The sequence below is a fragment of the Staurois parvus genome, unplaced genomic scaffold, assembly GCF_062004578.1.
Source record: "Staurois parvus isolate SC_StPar_1 unplaced genomic scaffold, SC_StPar_1.0 ptg000198l, whole genome shotgun sequence".
Taxonomy (NCBI): domain Eukaryota; kingdom Metazoa; phylum Chordata; class Amphibia; order Anura; family Ranidae; genus Staurois; species Staurois parvus.
In genome coordinates, this window is record NW_028317994.1 from 6,441,453 (window position 1) to 6,457,951 (window position 16,499).

At 41.0% G+C, this 16,499-nt stretch overlaps 1 protein-coding gene across 1 annotated transcript in view; it reads left to right on the plus strand.

Moving 5' to 3' along the window:
• Window positions 1-333: 333 nt before the first annotated feature.
• The window catches only part of PSIP1 (PC4 and SRSF1 interacting protein 1), a 115,577-nt gene continuing 99,411 nt past the window's right edge, over window positions 334-16,499 (plus strand). Inside the window, exons 1-2 of the mRNA XM_089678075.1 lie at window positions 334-471; window positions 13,607-13,683. Of these exons, the coding sequence (XP_089534201.1) occupies window positions 13,612-13,683 (72 nt within the window). The 5' untranslated portion in view covers window positions 334-471; window positions 13,607-13,611. The remainder of the gene's footprint in view (window positions 472-13,606; window positions 13,684-16,499) is intronic.

Here is a 16,499-nt window from a genome sequence, read left to right on the forward strand (position 1 = left end):
ACAATGAAATTTCAGCAAAATGGACTAGCCTTCTGCAATTTTTTCATTTTGATTTTCAAGGTGTCTTTGAATTCAGTTCTCTGTAGGTTGATAATTTTAATTTCCATCAAACGATGGGGCATCCTTATGTTCCTAACACATTACCCAGTCCATATCAGTTTAGATAGCCAGCATAATATTTTTCCCCATTTAGATCTGATGTGTTTTAAAAGTGTTCTTTTAATTTTTTTTAGCAGTGTATAATTTACTAGAACCCTGAATTATCTCGGGTTCTCCATCGCCTCATCCCCAGCTGAGCTTCCCGCCTACACCCCTCAGCTGACGTCATTTCCCGCCTCTCAACAACTCCACCGTAGCTCCGCCCGTCCAGTTTGTGAGGGATTCGTAGAGGGGGGAGCTTGGCTGGCTGCTGGCGGGAGAGGAAGCAGTAGGCTGTGTGCTTCGTCTAGGCTGCAGTAATAAGGCGAGCAGGTAAGATTCTTGTGTTATACATGCTCCGGGACTGTGGAAGGTGTGCCATGCATGCAGACTGGGCTGACACAACATCGTACAGGCTAGCGAGCCTCCTACGCATCATGTTTTCTCCACACAGCTGCACTAGTCTGGTAATAAATGTGACAAGCACGTCCCCGTTCGGTGCGGATTCTGCGTTTCATTTTACTGGTCGTGTGAGGGGAATGGACTGAGCATCGCTCGGGGGGAGAAGCCTGAGTGGTGTGTGTGCTGGTGTTGTGTGAACACGCACCGCCTCTCTGCAGCCTCCTCGCTCCATGTTTCTGTGTGTGAGAGAAGGGGGAGTGGGAGGCTTTTAAACATTGCAGACCTGCCTGGAAGGCTCCTAACGGCGAGTAGAACAGTTCCGTGTCTAGTGTGCCGTTTGTTTCCCTTCAGCCTATGCTCTGTAAAGTAAGACCTCAGATATGAGAGGGCATAACCTGGCCAGTGGGTTGTCATGCTTCATTTTCACTTTCCATGAAAGAATCACATGCACATCAACTTAACCCTTTTGCTGCCAGAGCTGTCTTCGCTCAAGTTTAAAAAATCGTTTTAGGATTGAAGATTACACGGAACCCCCAAACAGATATTTTCTGAAAGCAGATACTCTAGAGAATAAAATCGTGGTAGTTACGATTTTGAATGTTACGATATTACCGCAAAGGTCAAGGAAGTGCAACGTTTCAGTAACAGACATACTAAAGTGGATTTTACGGTAAACAAACGCAATAAATTACCCAAATTGTTTGAAAAATTTAAAAGACGAGGTTGCACCGAGTAAATGGATACCCAACATGCCAAACCTTAAAGCAGAGTTCGTTACACTGTGAAAAAAGCAGCTACAAAAACTAGCTTCTGATTTTTAATAAACAACCACCAGCTGTCTGGTGTTCTAGGCGTCGGCATCTTTAGAGTGGGCACCCTGCTGTGACAGCTTGCGGCTTCAGAGCCGGGTACCCACTGCGCATGCGCGAGTAGCGTTGTGCTTCCTGAATGGTCCTGTAGTCTTCTGGGACCTGTCACGCGCCCTAGAAGACTACGGGGAGGGGGAGGACAACTTCCGATCGCCTAGGCAACCTTTGGCTCTCTAGCTGTTGTGGAACTACATTTCCCATGAGGCATTACAACTGACAGTTACAGCTATGACTTGCAGAGGTATGATGGAACTTGTCCTGCAACAGCTGAAGAGTCTCAGGTTGTCTACCCCCTGGCCTAGGCAATCTAAGTGGGAAGTGGGTACCTGTCAATTTCAGGTACGTGTTTCCCTCCCCACTCCCCAAAGGTGCCAATCCTTAATGGGGAGCAGGGGACAAAGGCTTAAAGCGGAACTTCCCCTTTTGGGTGGAGCCTTCTTCTGTTTTCACCAGCTGATCCAGCTAGTAAGTCTTTAAAAAAAAAAAATACAAGCTCTCTTGCAGATGTATCACAGGGATGAGACAAACCATTTACAACTGACAAGGGTACTTCCAATGAGCAGATGTATTCATTTTATTTAAAACCATTATCCTACAAGGGAAAAAAAATCTTGCTGCAACTGCTTTTAAAAGCTTTAGTTTAGCTTCAGTTTGTTAGTGTATTTAAATCTGTTAAGAGCTGTGCTCCTTCATCCAGAGTGGGAGCACTCAGAGGAGGTGCTAATGGCCAGATCACAAGGTGGGAAGCAACCTAAAAAAACAAAACAAATGCAGCCACCACATCTGATTGGTAAGCTGCAATATATTACATGTTTGGTTTTGGGTTTAATACCGCTTTAACAGCTTTCCTGCCACCCTATAGCAGTAATGCTGCTACAGGGAGGAAGAGGAGTACAAAATCATGTATGTATACAGTGAAGGAAATAAGTATATGATCCCCTGCTGATTTTGAATGTTTGCCCACTCACAAAGAAATGAGAAGTCTAAAAATCGAATGGTAGGTGTATTGTAACACTGAGAGACAGAATAGCAAAAAATTCAAAAGAAATGCATGTCTAACAAATTATGCACTGATTTGCATGTTCATGGGGGAAGTAAGTATTTGATCCCCTATCAGTCAGCAGGATTTGTGGCTACCAGGTGTCTTTCATACAGGTAACAAGTTGAGATTATAAGCAGTCTCTTAAAGGGAGTGCTGCTAATCTTGTTACCTGTATAAAAGACACCTGTCCACAGGAGCAATCAAACAATCAGATTCCAAACTCTCCACCATGGCAAAGACCAAAGAGCTGTCCAAGGATGTCAGGGACAAGATTGTAGACCTACACAAGGCTGGACTGGGCTACCAAACTATCACCAAGCAGCTTGGTGAGAAGGTGACAACAGTTGGTGCAATCATTCACAAATGGAAGAAACACAAAACAACTGTCAGTCTCCCTAGGTCTGGTGCAGCATGCAAGATCTCATATCGTGGAGTGTCAGTGATCATGAGAACAGTGAGGAATCATCCCAGAACTACACGTGAGGATCTTGTCAATTATCTCCAGGCAGCTGGGACCGCAGTCACCAAGAAAACAATTGGTAACACACTACGCCGAAAAGGATTGAAATCCTGCAGTGCCCGCAAGGTCCCTCTGCTCAAGAAAGCACATGTCCAGGCCCGTCTGAAGTTTGCCACTGAACATCTGAATGATGCAGAGGAGGACTGGTTGAAAGTGTTGTGGTCAGATGAGACCAAAATCAAGCTCTTTGGCATCAACTCAACTCGCCGTGTTTGGAGGAGGAGGAATGCTGCCTATGACCCCAAGAATACCATCCCAACTGTCGAACATGGTGGTGGAAACCTTCTGCTTTGGGGGGTTTTTCTGCTAAGGGGATATGAAAATTGCACCCAATGAAAGGGATGATGGACCGAGCAATGTACCTTCAAATCTTGGGTGAGAATCTTCTTCCCTCAGCCAGGGCATTGAAAATGGGTCGTGGATGGGTGTTCCAGCATGACAATGACCCAAAACACACTGCCAAGGCAACAAAGGAGTGACTCAAGAAGAAGCACAAATCTGATTGAAAATCTGTGGAGGGAGCTGAAAGTTGTAGTTGCCAAACGTCAGCCACCAAACTTTAATGATTTGGAGAGGATCTGCCAAGAGGAGTGGGCCAAAATCCCTCCTGAGATGTGTGCAAACCTGGTGGCCAACTACAGGAAATGTCTCACCTCTGTGATTGCCAACAAGGGATTTCCCACCAAGTACTAAGTCATGTTTCGTGACGGGGATCAAATACTTATTTCCTTCATGAACATGCAAATCCATGCATAATTTGTTATACATGCATTTCTTTTAACATTTTTGTTGCTATTGTGTGTTACAATACACCTACCTTTCGATTTTTAGACAAATTGTTTTTGTGAGTGGGCAAACATTCAAAATCAGTAGGGGACCAAATACTTATTTCCTTAACTGTACGTGATTTTGCATTTCTGGGTAGGGGTGCGTGTGAGCCTTACCCGTGCCGCAATTGGTGGCCTCACTTGTTGATCACTGGGTCCTGGCTGGTGATCGCCATGTATCACCGACGGGGAAGAGACCTGTATGTAAACAATGCAGATCTCTCCTCTGTCAGCTCCAGTACAATGCTTTGTGTTGCTCTGCATAGCAGAGCAATGTGCATACACCGTAAACAACACGCGCAGCACCGTTTGGTCGACCCAGATGTTAACTCCTTCCTTCTCAGTGTCATTAGTACAGCATCAGTGGTTTTTATTAGCACTGATCACTGTATTGGTGTCACTGGAGGTGTCAGTGACAGTCCCCCCGTGTCAGAATGCCTGCAGCCTTGCTATAAGTCGCTGATTGCTGCCATTACTAGTATCAAAAATTCCAGTATCTATACTGCCATTTGTAAACGCTATAACTTTCACGTAAACCAGGTAATTTACACGTATTGGGATTTTCCTTTTTTCTTTTATTCTTTTTAACCATTAGCCGCCCGGCCAATGGCCGTTTGGCAGCTTGAAAAGCGCTGCATTCTTCCGGGTGCACGCCATTTGGCGTGCTCCCGCACATGCGCGGTTTGCGCGGTTGCAGAGCGGCGCAGCAGTGCGATCTGTCACCGGCCGTGCACCTCGGACACGGCCGATGACAGATCCGAGTACCGGCTCCCGTTGCCGGTACCATGTGACCTGCTGTGACCAATCACAGCAGGTCACATGACAGTTGTATACAATGGATGGCTTCATTCATGATGCCATCCATTGTATACTAGTGCCTAGCTGTGAATGGTCACAGCTAATCACATGCACATGTCATGTGATTAGCTGTGACCAAATCACAGCTAAGCACAAAAAAAAAAAAAAAAGCTGAATGAATCGATTTCATTCAGGTAAATGCTTGCTTATAGCAAAGTAATTCTTTGCTATAAGCAAATTGTGTAAAAAAAAAAAAAAAAAAATACAGATCACTTCCCCAAAGTAGTACAGTGTTACTATGGTAACATTGTACTATTTTGGTCATAGTAAAATATGAAAAAAAATCTTTAAAAAAAAAAAAAAATGTAATAAAAAATTAAATATAATAAAAAAAATATATATATATATTTTTTTTTCATACTGTCACCAGTCAGTGTCGCTGTTCACCGCCATGCCAGTTATATGAAGACGCTGTACTGCACTGGTGACAGTATGTAAAAAAAAAAAATAGTGAAAATAATTTTTTTAATTTTTTCATTTTCCGAAAAATTATGACAAAAAAATACAACTTCAAAAAACTCGCCATGCCTCTTATGAAGTACGTCGGACTGTCTACTCTGCAAAAAGGGGTCATTTGGGGGATATCTGTACTGTTCTGACATTCTTGGACCTCAAGATATTAGATTGGCTGTCAGTACTTCAGGATTGATCAATATTCAGATCTATACCATAGTTTGTGAACTCTATAACTTTCCTACAAACTAAAAAATACATCCTAATTTGGGTTTTCACCAAAGACATGTAGCAGAATACATCTCGGCCTAAATTTATGAAGAACAATTATTTATTTGTAAACTTTTATAACAGAAACAAAGAAAAATGTGTTTTTTTTTTCAAAATTTTTGGTCTTTTTTTGCTAATTTAGCAAAAAATAAAAACCCCAGCGGTGATTAAATACCACCAAAAGAAAGCTCTAGTTGTGTGAAGAAAATGATCAAATTTTAGTTTGGGTACAGTGTTGTATGACCGCGCAATTGTCATTCAAAGTGTGAGAGTGCTGAAACCTGAAAACTGGCCTGGGCAGGAAGGTGTAAAATTGCACGGTATTGAAATGGTTAAATAGTGCAAAAAATAAACAGAGGTGATTAAATGCAACCAAAAGAAAGCTCTATTTGTGGGGGGGGGGCATTTCATTTGGGTGCAGTGTTGCATGACCGTGCAATTGTCAAAATAATGCAGCACCGTATTGCAAAAAATGGCCTGGTTGGGAAGGGGGATAAATCTGGAGGGCACGTGGTTAAAGCGGGTCCTCATTCCTATGCTGCAACACAGCACTGTATGTAGCTGAGGCTACAATACAGTTAGAGAAGCTCTTGGCGTTACTTCTGTGGATCACAGGAGTGCAGTTGGAGTCTGCATTCCTGTGGCCTGGTTTCAGCTGACATCAGGCTGAAGTCTGTCGGCTGAAGTCACTTAGCCGGTTCAGGCTGGGGAAAGATCCTGACTTCAAAGTCAGGATCCACCCCAGAGTCTGGAGTGGCAGCTAGCTCAGCCTCTCAGCGAGGCGCTGAGAGCCTGAGCCAGCTGCTCCCTCCACTGCCCAGCACTCCAGTGAGCACTGCGAAGGCAGAGCAGACAGCTGTAACTGATGGTCACTGCTCTGTTCAGAGTGGCTGTAAGAACTCGGCGATCACCAGTCATGTGATCGCTGAGTTCTTGCACTTGGAGCCAATGGGGGACAGATGCAACATCCACCAAGGTAAGTATAATTGTGGGGTGTAACATCCCACACTTTTCTTTTAAAGTGGTTGTAAACCTCAGATATGAAATGTAAACAAAGCATATCTCTTTATAATGTGCACAAAGTGTCATTTTTGTTTGCTGTTTCCTTCCTCTGCTATTAGCAATAATCACTTCTGACAAGTTTTTCTGACACCAGGAGAAAAATGGTGACAGGGGAGCAACCTCCAGCAGATTAACAGCCTCAGCTCTGTTCCTGTGTGCAGGGGGAGTGTGCCCCCTGTTTGTGTTTTTGTTTTTTTTTCCTGAACTCTGACAAGCTGTATAAATTCTGCACTTTAAATGGCTGTAGAGAAGACTGCAGCTACACAGGTTGTGTAGGGAGATTTGCTTTATCTGTATCACCTGAGGTCAGTCACGTCACTGGGTATATGTAAGGGTTTGCAGCCACTTTAAATTGGAGCTATAGGCAAAACCTTTTTTCATTTTAGATAGAGCAAAGGAGAGTTGTAATCCCTGTTAAATTTTTTAATTTTTTTTCGCCATCTGTGTCCTGTTGCAAAGATTTCACTTCTTGTCCCATAGCCAGACAGAAAGTGAGAGAAAATCCCTGCAATTTAAGGGACTTCCTTGGGGACCCCTAGGTCACCAGAACTAGTGTCCCCATGGAGATTTCCCCTCTATTACTTTTCTGGGGACAACCCAAAATTTAGGATTTTCTTTTACTTTCAATGAAGATGGTAAACAGAACAATGGTGAATTTCCCAAATGGGGCCACAGACCGCAATAGAAACTGACAGGTGTCCTAATCGTTCTCCGCTCTATCCAAAACTATACAAAAAGTTTTGCCTTTAGTTTTACTTTAATACACCACCAGGGATGTTCGATTCCTATCTCCCGACAGCCGTAACATGTAGTTCTGGGCGTCGGGCAGGGTTCGCCTGTCAGGTGGAAGCATTCAGGCGCAACACTGCTGCCCAATTGCTTCCACACAGTGAAAAAATTGGAACTACTACTATTTTATTCTCTAGGGTCTCTGCTTTCTGAAAATATATTATGTTTGGGGGTTTTATGTAATCTTCAGGCCTAAAATGATTTTTTAAACTTTTGCAAATATGCAAAAACGGCTGGCAGCTAAAGGGATAAAGGATGAGCCCTGACCCACCCTTTCCTGTACAGAAGCCAATCAGTGCTAATTACACTGCAAGGTCTCTCCCCTCCTTGCTAGTCACCGTGTGCAGTGCTGGAGAGAGGCAGGGAGGGGAGGAGGAGATATACTGTGCAATGTTAAAAATATTAAACGTTTAAATCGCCATAAAGCCCCTTTTTGTTTTTAAAAGCCCCAGACATTCCTAATATCACTTACGATTTAAATACAGTTTTGGTTCAAATGTATTTATTTTTTTTATCTGGACAAAGTACATTGTCATGCGGGGCAAGTAGTTTAGAACACCCATTTAGTCCCTGGACGAGTATTTTTTTAAATTTCCACATTCCTGCACTGCACACAGCCACTACATCTTTTAGTGAAGTAAAGCTTGGTACAAACAATTTAAACTTCACTAAAACCTGGAGTTAGGCCTTAAATCAAATTAGTGGTGAGGAGAGTGTCTGGCACCAAAGATCCATGTGCAGCATGAAATCTTAGTGTAACATTTAAAGTGGAGCTCCACCCAAAAGGGTAAGTGCCTCTTTAAGTATTGGTCCACTGCTCCCCATGAGGAATTGGCACCTTTTGGGGTGCGGGTACCCAATTTTGACAGGTACCCACTCCCACTTTCACTGCGATTACCACCTCCCCTCAGTCTTCTAGGACACGAGCTCCACGTTAAGCTCCCATTCGCACTTGAACAACTTTGATGCAACTTGGATAGACTTTGGCTTTCATTAATGACAATGGACAATTGTTGCATGTATTACTTGCAGGTACAAATTTTATTTGACTTTTGAGGATTTACATTGCAATCTATGGCACTCAAGTTGAATGAAACTTGTAGCAAAGTAGTGCATGATCTACTTTAAAGCCGCTGCAACTTTAAGTTGTACATATTTGAATGGTTGCCATTGAAAAACATGGGGTACGACTTGTCCAAAGTCGTATGACGAGTTGCACAAGTGGGAGCAAAGGTAAATTTTATGTTTAATCATTTAAGTATGAAGTATTTGCAAGTAGTACAGGAATACGTAGCATTTATATAAAGCAAGTGAGTAACTGTGCCAGAAACATAACCTCAAATGATAAACACAGTATAATATAATATAGAGCATTAGAAGAGGAAAATGGTTTGTAAACCATCTGTCATGCGATTGACCAGAACCTTGGGAAAATTAGGCTATTGTATCTAATTCAATGAAGAAAGATAACATAACATCTGGGAAGCATGTGGATTATCAAATCGCCCTGTCAAGTATTTGATACCAAATTAATGAAGCAGTTATTGGATAGGAGTAAAATAGAAGTAGGAAACAGAAAAGAAAGAGATAAAAAGAGAATAGAGAAAAAAAAGGGGAGGGGGGAGGAGTTCGATTAGCAAGAGGACTGTTGATCTAAGCTGAAATAAAAGAAGCAAAGCCCGATGAAAATCTGAAATGAGACCACACTGTCCTCATAAGCTTGAATGAGTTGGATTTATCCTCCCATGCAATCATCTGTTCCATATTTACAATCTAGTCAACCTCACAAGTCCATTCAGCTAAAAATGGAGCCTTGGTCTGACGCCAGTGCTTGGCGATCACAGAATGAGCGGCTGTAATAAAGTATCATACAAAACTTCTTTAATTTCCTTATACGAACCTGGCAACATAGACAATATAGTAATCCAAGGTTCATTTGGAATGTTCTAATTAAAAGGTATGCGCTAATAAACTTATACAAAGGTGTATATCATCATCCAAAAAACAGTGTTTTAAATAAATAATTATAGTGTCCAAACATAAATTAGTGTCCAAAAAAAAAAAAATATATATATATATATATATATATATATATATATATATATATATATATATATATATATATATATATATATATATATATATATATATCTTCAGTGACTTGAACCAATTGTGAAAAATCCACCACCAAAGGAGATTAAATGAACTCACCAGAGCTAATGGCTGGTCAGATTATAAACCAGCAACAGCGCTTGTGCTCTGGGAGCAATGAACCCGATGTCCAAATAGATATGGTGATGTTTCAGATACTTCCAGATGATGATGATCACAAACAACTTTGCAGCCCAAGCTCTTATGATGAACTTCTCCACTCTTTCTCATACCTCCATGAGAGCATGCAGTACACTCAGGGACAAAAAAGAGAACATAATGGTGCAATACATTTTTTTTCATTTATCTCTTTAATAAAAAAGGTATAAGGAAACTCACAAACAAGGTGTCCAACAGACACCAGCTTCAATCGCAAAAAAGGGTTGAGATACAGTTAACGCTCACCGCAGATCTCTCCCATACAGCACAGAACAGCAAGGCTCTCTAACGTCCACATCGAGTAGGCCACGCCCTAGTTGAGCTAAACAAATGTTCTATAACACTCAGTTTTGTCAAAACTTTGCTTGAGGTGATTGTAGCCGTATTAGTGCACTTGCGACAGAAACAATTCAGTGCTGTCCGCGATACTTTTTTTATTTGCACTAACATACAATTCTGAGGACAAGCTTTCAGGGAGTGTCCCCTTCTTCAAGGTCCAAGCAGTACTGTTACAAAGTTTAAGCAGAATGTTAGAAGATATGTGGGGATTGAGAGGAGAAAAAAAAAATAGCAGAAACACAAGCCTAAGGTTAGCCTAGAGATAAGAACAGCAAAGCAATGACTAGGGGGGGGGGGGGGGGGGGGGGACAGCACTCAGAGGGAGTCATAAATATGTTGGATATTGACTGAGGAATCCCATGTCCAATGTCCAAATTAAGGCCGTTATCTCTTGTGTCAAATAGAATTATCGTTCTTAGTTCAAAAGTTTTTCTTTCCTGGATGGATTTGAAATTTCCTTTAAGAACTAAAACATTGAGGTCTTCCATAATGTGGCCTGGTTGTGCGAAATGGTGTCCTACAGGTGTGCAGAGGTCATCTTCTTTATGTCCAGGAAACCCAGGAAGACCCATCATAACACTCACCGAACAAATCTCAGGCTTTGTAGAAAATTTTTTAAAACCGTTAGTCAAGAATACTGCTAGTTTCCTGCAAGACACAACTGACTTTCTGAACAACTGACTTTCTGTCAAAACTTTGAAAATTGTTCTTGTGTTCAGTGAGCTATTGATTAAAATTTTACTTTTCAAAATGGGTGTACTTATGCTGAGCACTGTATATTAAAGGGAAGCAGAAAAACATCAAATAGTGCACACCGCTAGTTTATTCCCATTAAGAAAAAATAATTTAAATTACACGTGTTCAAAAGTTCATAGAGGCATGTCACAGGCTATTAGCATATTTGACTTTCCAAACTGGTGTCTAAGCTCTACCCAGTGTGATGACGTCACTGTCCGGATTTCTCAAAGGCTCCACTGATTGACCATTCTGTGTAACAAAATTTCATTTTCTTGTAGCAAAAAATTTTTCAAAAGTCTCATGCCTTTCAGAAAATACTTTTTTTTTTCTTTTTTTTTTTTGAAGTAGGGATCCACTGAAATTTTGGTGGCCCAAACGTTTTAGCCGAAAACACCTCTATCGGTCTTTGGCCATATGAAAATAAGCACAGATACAGGTGCCAAAAATAATCCCACCCCTTGCTGCTGCCCACCTGCCGCTGCCGCTATCTGCCCCCGCCACCACTCTGTGGTTCTCCAGCCTTACCTGAGAAACCACCGAACGATCCCGGCATAGAGATAATTGAAGGAAAGATGGCCTCCACTCTATGGCTTCTTCTCATCCTCCTCCCCCTCCTCACAAATACTTTTTTGGTGGCGTTTTGATCACACCTTGGTTTTTTATTATACAAATATTTGAGAGAAAAAAACACAGCATTTTTATGTTGTAAAACATCCAATAAAAAATTGTGTGTGTATATATTTATTTTGAAACTTGATCAGTACTGATGGCCTATCTCATTTCTTGAGGCCCTTAAAATGCTAGGACAGTACAAAACCCCCGATTGTCTACTTTCCAAAAAGGAGTCATGTCTGAAGTATTAAGAGGCATGGCGAATTTTTGGAATTTGTAAATATTTTTTTTTTTTGGGGGGGTGAATTTTTGGAATTTTGTATTTTTTAAGCAATTAAATAAAACCCTTTTTTTCTTTTCTTCATGCTGTCACTACAGTGCAGTACAGCACCGTAATATGATTGGTGTGGCGGTGATCAGATACTGACCCAAATTTTTATTTTGTAATTCAATTTTGAATTTTTTTTTTTTTTTTACACCTGTTACAGTGAAAATCATAGTACCACTGATAACTTCCAAAAACTCACCATGCCTCTTACCGTGCCGTCCACTCTTTTCATAATCGATTGTCATTTAGTTTCAGCCCTATAAGTCTCCCTTTTATCCAATAGCATAATTGTACAATGTGCATATATTCTCTAAATTGATAGTTTTTGTGGCCAGTGTTTAGAATAGCAGTAGAAAAAACTGACAAGACCTCCGTCAGTATTGTTTCTTATGTATCTGTGGATAAATGTGCGAGCAGTCTAAAAAGGTACTTTTCATTTACAGTTCACCCAGTTATGCATGCTCTTGACATCTGATAAATTTCATCACCTGTCTACCATGTTTAATTCTGGCTTAAACCTGTTATACTTATCTGCCATTACCATTGCACAGAGCGCCCTCAATCAAACACCAATGCTCTTTACTCTTCCTTTTTGTGCCCCCGTAGAATGCTGCCTGCTATGTGGGCACAGCTGTGGGCTCACTATGGGGGCAGCTGTTGAGAGGATTACAGGCCAGCAGTGCTGCAGATGGGCACAGCACTGGATTGAGATATGACTCGGCTAAATATTTAGGAAGGAGAGGGGGCAATACAATTACTAGGATGTTTTTGTTCGTAATGCAGAGGATGCGTTAAGGCAGGGCTTGAAATTTCCACTGTCCTGCTTGCCAATGGCGAGCGGAAATTCTGATGGGGGCGAGTATGTCTCCCAGGGCCATCCTGCTGAGCTGGCTTGGAGCTCATGCTGGATCTGTCATTGGCACTGGGAGTCGTCAGACTGCTTAATAGCTGTGTGTGTGCATGTATGTAGGGGGTGCGCGCGGCCTCTGCTGTCAGTGACAGGATCCCTGCTGGTGATTCCTGGCCAGCATCCGGTGATCGCTGAGTATTACCTACAGGTGACAGACCTGTGTATAAACAGATCTCTCCCCTGTCAGGTCCTGCACACTGCTTTGTATCGGTCTGCATAGCAGAGCCATACAAAACAGTGTGCATACAGTGTAAAGTGCACACAGTTAACTCTTTGATCACCCCACATGCCATTAGTACAGTGTCAGTGCTTTTTATTAGCACTGATAACTGTATTGGTTTCTCTGGGGATGTCAGTGGTAGTCAGCTGCCCGAAAACCCACAGCAGTCCAGCTATAAGTCGCTGATCGCTACCATCATTAGTTAAAAAATTACAGTATATATACCGCCAGTCGTAAACACTATAACTTTCACGTAAACCAATTAATTTACATGTATTGGGATTTTTGTTTTAGCAGAGACATGTAGCAGAATACATTTTAGCTTAAATTTATGCCGAAATTTGATTTTTTTTTAAACTTTTTTTTTTTTACTGGACATGTTTAATAGCAAATTAGTCAAATATTGTATTTTGATTTTCTCAAAATTGTTTTTGGTTTTATGGTGCAAAAAATTCAGAGGCAATCAAATACCACCGAAAGAAAGCTCTATTTGTGGGGGGGGTGTAAATTTTATTTGGGTGCAGCGTTGCATGACCATGCAACTGTCAAAGTAACGCAGCGCCATATCGCAAAAAAAAATGGCCTGGTCAGGAAGAGGGGTAAATCCTCAGGAAGTCAAGTGGTTAAGCTTTGTTGTAATGGAGAACACCATAAGTGCATAGACTTTTCAATTCACCAAAAAAAACTTTAGTTTTTTTTGCCACCTGACTCAATGTTCAAATATTTTGCACTAAAAATAACTGTCTAATAATTAAAAAATAAACACACACCTCATCCCTGGTGTCTTGTGGCTTGAATTTGTGTTGGTCATCATTCTCACCTGTATAGATAAACAAAAAGGTGTAAACAATTTTTGTCTCTTAAATGATTTCACTATTTTGTAACTTTACTTTATCTCTTATTTCTGCTTTATGCGAAGACAAAATGACAAGAGATTTCAAGCCTGGGGACCTAATCTTTGCCAAGATGAAAGGTTACCCTCACTGGCCTGCAAGGGTAAGTTGGATGCTTTGATGAATGTATTTGGAATTGATAATATACTGTAGCTTTTATTTTACTTTTCACTCTTGAAGAACTCCAGGATAGGCAAAAAAAAATCACCAATTCATAGTTTAACCCCCTACACAAAGCACTAAACGTTAATAAAAATGTGATAATCCTTACTATTTAGGAGAAAAGTTTAATTGCATTTTTATGGCCTCATCTCTGTAATTCAAAAGATAAGAGTATCTGCTCTTCCAAGGTGAAACAGCAATAAAAGGAAATTGCATTTCCCATCAACTACAGGGAATTGTAGTGAATGTGGGTGGGTACACTAGGCCTATACAGTTAGGTCCATATATATTTTGGACATAGGCACAGTTTTTTTAATATATTTTTTTTTTTCCCCAGACATTTACCAAAACATTCAAGCTATAGTTATATAATGGGTATGGCTTGAATGTGCACTCTCTTGGCTTTAATATGAGGGTATGTACATTCAAATTGGAAGGGTTTAGGAATTACAGCTCTTAAGATTAGCCATCCCCCCTTCTTCAAGGGACCAAAAGTAATTTGACAATTGAATCAAAAGCTGTTTCATGGCCAGGTGTGGGCTACTCCTTCATTCTTTCTTTATCAATAAAGCAGGTAAAAGGTCTGGAGTTGATTTTAAGTGTGGTATTTGCATTTGGAATCTATTGCTATGAACTTATGTCATGCATTCAAAGAAGCTGTCCATGAAAGTGAAACAGGCCATTGTAAGGCTTCAATAACTAAAAACATCCAGCAAAGAGCAGCAACATTAGAAGTGGCAAAATCAACAGTTTGGTACATTCTGAGGAAAGAAAAACACACTGGTGAACTCTGCAACATAAAAAGGCATGGACGTCCACGGAAGACAACAGTGTTGGATGATTGCAGGATCCTCTCTATGGTAAAGAAAAACCCATTCACAACATGCAGACAAGTGAAGGACACTCTCCAGGAAGTGGACGTATTATTGCCAAAGTCTACAATCAAGAGAAGACTTCACAAGAGCAAATAGAGGGTTCACCACAAGGTGCAATCCATTAATTAGCCTGAAGAATAGAAAAGCCAGATTAGATTTTTGCCAAACAAAATCTAAAGCCAGACCAGTTCTGTAAAAGCATTCTTTGGACGGATGGAACCAAGATTAACCTGTACCAGAATGACAGGAAGAAAGCGTGGAGAAGGCTTGGAACAGCTCATGATCCAAAGCACACAACGTCATCTGTAAAGCACAGTGGATGCAGTGTGATGACATGAGCATTCATGGCTTCCAGTGGCACTGGGTCATTGGTGTTTGATGTGACAGAAGCAGCTGTGTGAATTCTGCTGTGTTTAGAGATATACAGTCAGCCCAGATTCAGCCAAATACAGCAAAGTTGATTGGACGGCGGTTCACAGTACAGATGGACAATGACCGAAAACACACTGCAAAAGCAACCCAGGAGCTTTTGAAGGAAAAGAAGTGGAATATTCTGCAATGGCTGAGTCAATCACCTGATCTCAACCCAATTGAGCATGCATTTCACTTGCTGAAGGCAAAACTAAAGGCAGAAAGACTCACAAACCAAGAACAATTGAAGATAGCTGCAGTTAGAGCCTGGCAAAGCACCAGAAAGGCGGAAACCCAGTCTTTGGTAATGTCCATGGGTTCCAGACTTCAGGCAGTCATTGCCAGTAAAGGATTCTCAACAAAATATTAAACATGAACATTTAATTTATGATTATATTCATATATTTGTCCAATTACATTTGAGCCAATGAAAATGGAGAGACTGTGTATAAAAAATGGTTGCAGTTCCTAAAATTTGTACTTGATATTTATGTTCAACCACTAGAATTAAAGCTGAAAGCCTGCACTTCAAATTCATTTGGATTGTTTCATTTAGATTTATCCTGGTGCCATATAGAACCAAAATTACAACAATTGTGCCTGTGTCCAGATTATATATGGACCTAACTGTAAATGTTGAAAATGTCTATCTGAGAGGCTCAGTCTGCCCACCACAGCAAGTGGGGCTGAATTACATCACTGCTTCCTGGAAAAAAAACTACAGAAAGGATGTGCCAAGACCAGTGGCTGGAGGAATAGGAGGCATAGCAGCCACCGGTCTTACAAACAGGAAACCAAAGAGAATGAATGGTTTTAATTTTGAAAGTGAATAGGCTATTTCAGAAGATGGATGACATATTCAGTGAAGGTAGGATATTGGCAACCGGGACATTGAAAGAAGTTTTTGCCCGACGTTCTGCTTTAAGAACTGCTTAAAAATAATTTGTCTTTGGGTGTCATGGCCACATAAACCTGGGCCCCCTAAAGTGAAACTGAAAGCTGGTTAACTTTTGGCAGGTTTTTTTTTGTTTTTTTTTTTTGTTTTTTTTTCTTCTTGCTCTTTCAACTTGGGGAGATATTCTTTCAGTTTTCGAGTGATAAAGTTTTGGTCTGCTCATGTAGGCCCTTTACAAGATAGTTTAGAGTTGGTGACTGAGTTCAAAGAGAAGACAAATTTATTAAATGCCTTTCAGCTCTGTGTATACAAAGGAAAATGGAGATGCTGAAGTCCCTAATGGGGATGTTATTGACACTGATAGTGGCTCAAAATTTGATATTCCTCCCACACTCCAAAGACATGCTGGTAGGTGAATTGGCTCCTGTCTAAATTGGCCCTAATATGTGTATGTATGAATGTGAGTTAGGGACCTTTAGATTGTACACCCCTTGAGGGTTAGGGACTGATGTGAATGTTCAATATATATATATGTGTGTAAAGCTCTGCGTAAATTGACAGCGCTATAGAAGTACC